Source organism: Orycteropus afer, unplaced genomic scaffold, assembly GCF_000298275.1.
Source record: "Orycteropus afer afer isolate SDZICR_OR568_19922 unplaced genomic scaffold, OryAfe1.0 scaffold00306, whole genome shotgun sequence".
Lineage (NCBI taxonomy): Eukaryota > Metazoa > Chordata > Mammalia > Tubulidentata > Orycteropodidae > Orycteropus > Orycteropus afer.
In genome coordinates, this window is record NW_006921893.1 from 1156392 (window position 1) to 1162136 (window position 5745).

The 5745-nt window shown below is 57.3% G+C and overlaps 1 protein-coding gene across 1 annotated transcript; it reads right to left on the bottom strand.

Annotated features, from left to right (window-relative positions):
• Positions 1 to 2514: 2514 nt before the first annotated feature.
• Positions 2515 to 4990, bottom strand: NKX2-5 (NK2 homeobox 5). Its single transcript, XM_007951657.2, has 2 exons — positions 4660 to 4990; positions 2515 to 3155 (listed from the first exon to the last, which is right to left on the bottom strand). Exons 1-2 carry the CDS (start codon positions 4988 to 4990, stop codon positions 2515 to 2517), a joined length of 972 nt encoding a protein of 323 aa, XP_007949848.1.
• Between the last annotated feature and the right edge of the window lie 755 nt (positions 4991 to 5745).

Genomic DNA, 5745 nt, shown 5'->3' on the forward strand with positions numbered 1-5745 from the left:
GAGAATCATGAGATCAGGCCAGCAAGAGCGGAACACGCGCGAGGTAACGGCTAGCAGCGGGTCATACATAGGCCTAGCAGGCGGAAGGCCAGGGCTGAGCTGAGCATATCCTCCTCTCCAAACGCCTCAAACTGAGCCTGGACTTTAGAGCAGAGTGAATTCAGGTTCGGCGGCCCAGGCTAAGTCCTGAGCTCTTCGAGGTACCCCTGTTTGCCTCCGCCCAGCCCAGGCTCTCGCGATGGTGGACTTCCATGCGGCCCAGTGCCTCAGCAATATACCACGCAGCGCCCCGTTTCAGTGCTTTGCGCGGCTCCAGGAAGCGGAAGCGCCTAGAATCTCCTGGCATCTCCTCCTTCTCCTGCGGATGGAACGCGGGCTTAGACGGTGCCACTTAACCCAGAGAGACTACAGGACTGATTCTAGTAGCCTTGCATGGTCCCCAGCGCAGTCACTTGTGGGCTTATGGTCTTGCCACTCTGGCCCAGCCACTTTCCGGGCATCAGGGGCTGCCATTGAGCCTCGTTCTGTGCCTGGACGCCACCAGCAAATTATTGGCTGCATCTGGGAGCTCTGGGCCCCACGCCCGATGCCCTAAGCAGCAAGCCCGGAGCTTCCCGCAAAAACGTCATACCCCGCGGGACCACCAAGCCCGGATTCCCCGTCGCTTTCTTCTCTTTGTAAGAAGTGTTGAGTAGGTCCTCTTGGACCCGGGGGCTGGGGACAGATTTGCTGGGGGTCGGGCCCATGCTCCTGTGGACTTAAGGGATCAGGCTCTGAGCGAGGCATCCCTGTCAACCTGTTTACAGACACCCCCCCAAAAAAAAAAAAATGGAGGGGCGCAGCCGACAAGTTAAACAAGTAAGTTTTTCACTTGGTTTCTTCGAGCTTCAGCGTTTTGCATCTATAGATAGTGCAACTGTATTTGTCTGGAACTGTGGCAGAAAAAGGGAGCTCTGGTGGCATAGTGCCTAAGGCATTTGACTGCTAACCAGAAGGCTGGCGGTTCAAACCCACCAGCCACTCCTCGGAAGGAAGATGAGGCAATCTACTTCTGTAGTCCAATCGACTGGACGGCAGTGGAAAAAAAAAAAAAAAGCAAACCCACTACAATCCAGCCGATTCCGACAGTTAAATGCTGTAAGGAAAGGAATTCTGTTTGGTTATGGAGCTGGGGCTTTCCTGAGCACTGAACACATGTGGCCTCACTTCCCTAGAGATGAAGGCAGTGTTCAGGACATCTCTCTGGGTTCCGCCTTTGAGCTCAGCCCAGCTGGTAAACCTGGAAAAGTGGCGGGAGCTCGGGGCAGCTTGACCAGGGCTTTGATTCTCAGTTTTCTCATCTGTAAACTGGGCTAATGTTGCCGTCGAGTTGGCTCCGACTCATAGCGACCCCTCCTTGGGTTTCCGAGGCAGTATCACTACGGAAGTAGGATTTCCCAACCTTCCTTCCGAGGAGTGGCTGGTGGGTTTGAACTGCCAGACTTCTGGTTAGCAGTTAGGCACTATGCCACCAGAGCTAAGGCATTCTTTTATGTGAGGTTAACTGTGAGCTCCGAACATACAGGATCTTGGTCCTCTTTGCTCTCTATGAAATGCCCCGCACCAGGAAGAGCCTGGCACATAGTAGCGTTCAAGGAATTAGTTTGAGAGCTCTGGGGGTGCCCTCAGTCTGTGAAGTAAGAACCTTAGCTCTGTCGTCACCGGCTTTTTGTACGCAAACAAAAAACAACCCAGTGCCATCGAGTAGATTCAGACTCAGCGACCTTTCAGGACAGAGTAGAACTGCCCCATAGGGTTTTCCAGGCAAGGTTTAATCTCACCAGACCTCAGTTTACTAAATTTAAAAATAGATCTCCTTTTTTGGATTAGTTAAGATTACATGAGACAATCCCAGAAAGCGCCTAAAACTGGGTCCGGCACGGGTTCGTTTTCAATATCATTATTACTAATCTGTCCAGTGGATGACCGTGCCTGCGACCCCAGACCAATCGCTGCAGGCCATCTCTGTCCTCGAAATTCCGTTTCTGCAGCGTCGAGAGCGGAAAGAAGCACACGTGCGGGGTCAGCGCACTCTTTTTAATGGGAAGGGGTGTCTCATTTCTTACAGCAACAGGTAAAAACATAAATACGGGTGGGTGGGCGGCGATGACAAGGCAGCCAAGGGCCGGGGCGCCGGGCCCAGGCTCGGGAAGGGCGGCTGGATTTCAGGCTCCGCGCGCCGGGACTCCCAGCCCCAAATAGACTGGTGTTCGTCCCGACGAGGGTGCTGGTGGGCGGTGGCTAAGGCATCAGGCTGCGGGATCGCTCACCACAGGCTGAGTAAACTCAGGTAAAAACTCCCGTGCGGGGAGAGAAAGGCGCACGCGCTGGGAAATGTTCCGAGACCTCCGCGGGAGTGAATGTGAAATCCGAAGGACCCGCGGCCTTGTCGGGAGCCCTCCCTCCCCACCTCTAGAGTCAGTACCCCTCCATTGGGGTGGGTTCGGTCAGGGACGCCCCAGGCGGGTCCCTTCCCTACCAGGCTCGGATACCGTGCAGCGTGGACACCCCTGAGTTGCCCTGTGGGATTCCTGGGCTCTGCACCGCATTCAAGTCCCCGACGCCGAAGTTCACGAAGTTGTTGTTGGCTGCGGCCGTGGCCGGCTGCGTGGGGGGCGGCCCCGTGGGGTAAGCAGCGGCGCAGCTGTAGGCTGGGCTGCAGGCCGCGCCACCGTAACCCGGGTAGGCAGGATAGGCGTTATAGCCGTAGGCGTTGAGACCCATGCCGTAAGCCGGCGCGTAGGGCGCGGAGTCCCCTAGGCACGGCTTGCCGTCGCGCACCAGCACTGGCACCGCGATCCTGCGCGCGGGCGGCGGCGGCGGCGGGGGAAGCCCCACCAGCTCCAGAGTCTGGTCCTGCCGCTGCCGCTTGCACTTGTAGCGTCGGTTCTGGAACCAGATCTTGACCTGCGTGGACGTGAGCTTCAGCACGCTGGCCAGCTGGTCGCGCTCGGGAGCCGACAGGTACCGCTGCTGCTTAAAGCGCCGTTCCAGCTCATAGACCTGCGCCTGTGAGAAGAGAACCCGCGGCTTCCTCCGCCGCCGCGCTCGGGGCCGTTCAGCGCCGTCCGCCTCGGACTTGTCCAGCTCCACCGCCTTCTGCAGCGCGCACAGCTCTGGGAGGGACAGAAGGACAGAGACTCTGGTCAGAACGGAGCGCCCGCCGGGTAGTAGGCCTTCGCGGTGCTGCCCTGTCCTGCCTAGGAGACCAGTTTGGCTGCAGTTCACTCTGCCAAGTGCACTGAGCACCACCAGCAACCCGCCTTTCGCTTGAGAGTCGGCTAGCATTTGTTGAACGCCTACTATTTGCCAGGCATAGCACGCGGCGCAGGAGAACAGGGCAAGACAAGGCCTTGCTCTGGGGCAGTTCATACCCTGATAAGAGAGACAGACAGTGCCCAAGAGCAGGCAATGCGCTGGGGTGAACGATCAGGGCTTTGGTTTGAGATTTAAATGGAGGGAGACTGAGGCCTCACCCCAGGAGTCAATTACATTATCTCAAAATTAAGGAACAGAAACCAGAAGGCCAAGAGGTATGGGTTGATGATGGAAGGCTCCGGTGCGACCGCCACACGCTTTGCCCAGCGCACAAGATGGGCAGGCGGCCTCAGAACCTGCCCTGCTCTCGTGCTAAAGCTGGATTCGATTTAGTAGCAATCGATTCCAGCCGCCGTGCCCCCCGCGGCTGTACCCAGGTCGCCTCCTCTATGCTGCTAGACCAACCTACAAATCCTCTCCCGGCTCACAGCTGCGGGTCGACCTGCGCGGGTGCCAGGCCTCCTGGGGTTCGCGTGAAGCCTGCGTTGAGCACGGGCCTGCCCAGAGAGCTGCTTTCCGCGGTATTGACTATCTCCCGTCCCGGACCGGAGATGGCGTGGGAGCCGATCTGGCCACAGTCCCCAGCCATCTCCACTGCCTGGCGGCTTCAGTCGCGCGGCATTTTATAACGTTTCTTACCGAGAACCCCTTGGCACTGGCCACGCCGTGAAATTGTGCCGGAAAAATAATGGTGCTAAGTCAGCTCCTGAGGGTCCAGAGTACCCGGTTTTAAAATAAAGACCCTTGTCCCCAAAGACTATACTCTCCTGGCACAAAGGAGGAAAGGCCCAAGAAACCGGGGGCCACGGGTAACAACAGGTCCAGGACGCTCCCTTGTTTGTGAACAAAAGTGTGCCTGGTGTACCGAGTTTAATTTTAGCTGGTTTTCGTCAGATCCTCAAGAAGACCCGTAAATCCAAACAATAACCCCAAATTCCTAGTGTAGAGGATATGTATTTCCCTCTCAACAACAAACTTATCACTCAACTTAGTAACTGACTCAAGAGCCGGGCCGCAGCCGCTCAGGGCTTTGTTAGGCCGTTTTTTCTTTCTTTTGTCTCTCCTTTATGATCCTTTCAATCTGGCCTTTCATCCAATCTCCGAGTTGAAGCAGGGCACGGGGCGCTCCAGACAACCTCGCTTCTCACACTCAGAGCCCCCTGTTCCCAACCCTCGGCCCAGGAACATGCTTCTCCTTCTTTAAGGCCTGGGTTTCTTGGCTATGGGATTTGGGGACAAAATGACTCAGGAGCCCTGTATCCGCCGGGAGGGAGAGGAGAGGAGCTTGTCTTTCCTGCTCACCTTTCTTATCCGCTCGAGAATCCTTGGCAGGGTCGGGGTCGGCGTAGGCGCGCTGGTAGAAGGCGGGTGCAGCGGGGAAGGCAGGCACGCACTTGGCGGGCGAAGGCGCGGGGCCCAGCTCGGCGCGCAGCTCCGGGAGGCCGGGCGCCGCTGTCTCGGGCCCTGCGTAGGCCTCGGGCTTGAAGGCCGCCAGCATGCAGGAGGCAGGCGCCAGGGTGGCCTCTAGGCGCGCCGAGAGTTCCCCGGCGGCCAGGCTTCGCTGTTGCTGCTCCAGGTTCAGGATGTCTTTGACAGAGAAAGGCGTGGGTGTGAGCGCAGGGCTGGGAAACATGGTGGCAGCGCCGGGCTCACAGCGCCAGGTGGGCGGCAGAGAGCGGCGCTGCCCACGGCCCCTGGCAGTTTGGATGCATGGTGCCCGCCGCCCGCCCGCGCACCCGCCTTCCTGCTCGGGATGTGGCGGGGCAGCAGGTAGCGACAGCACAAGGGGCAGGAGAGGCGGGACCAGGCCAGAGGAGGGGGCGCTCAGCCTGCCATTGGGCCGGGGGCGCGATGACAGGAACGATGAGCAGTTTCGTGTCACCTAATATAGTCATAAGGCTCAAAAAAAAAAAAAAAAAAAAAGCCTGCTCAGCTTTTTAAAGGGGCCACCACACACTTGGAAGGCTCTCCTTTTAATGCCCCTGTAGCTGAGCTTTCTCCACAGTATTAGCCTGAAAAAACCACCATTTTCATAGGAAAGGGCTAGATATTTTTCTTTGAGCCCCCCCCTCTGGATGAGCATGGGGCATTTGGGATTTGAAGAAATGCTCCTCAGCACCCAAAACAATAGGAGGAGAGTGAAGGATTGTGTGGGGAACTTGGGGGGATTATTTTTAGGGGTCATTAAGACACAGGTGTCTGGAACGAGAAGGGGGGAGGGCTTGCCCTGGAATGATGGCAGGAGGGGTAGATCTTGGACAATTTGAGGGTTCTGTTTGGTTTGATTTACAGGTCCAGACATGCTCTAGTAGTTCCCCCCTTCCCAGGAGCCCGAACCCTAGAGATTCAGAGATTCGTGGGTGAAAAATGCTGAGAGAAAAGGTAGGG

Coding starts and splice junctions, on each gene's coding strand:
- NKX2-5 (XM_007951657.2), bottom strand. CDS start 4,990: ATGTTTCCCAGCCCTGCGCTCACACCCACGCCTTTCTCTGTCAAAGAC. Junction 3,156..4,659: donor TTCTCGAGCGGATAAGAAAG/GTGAGCAGGAAA, acceptor TGTCCCTCCCAG/AGCTGTGCGCGCTGCAGAAG.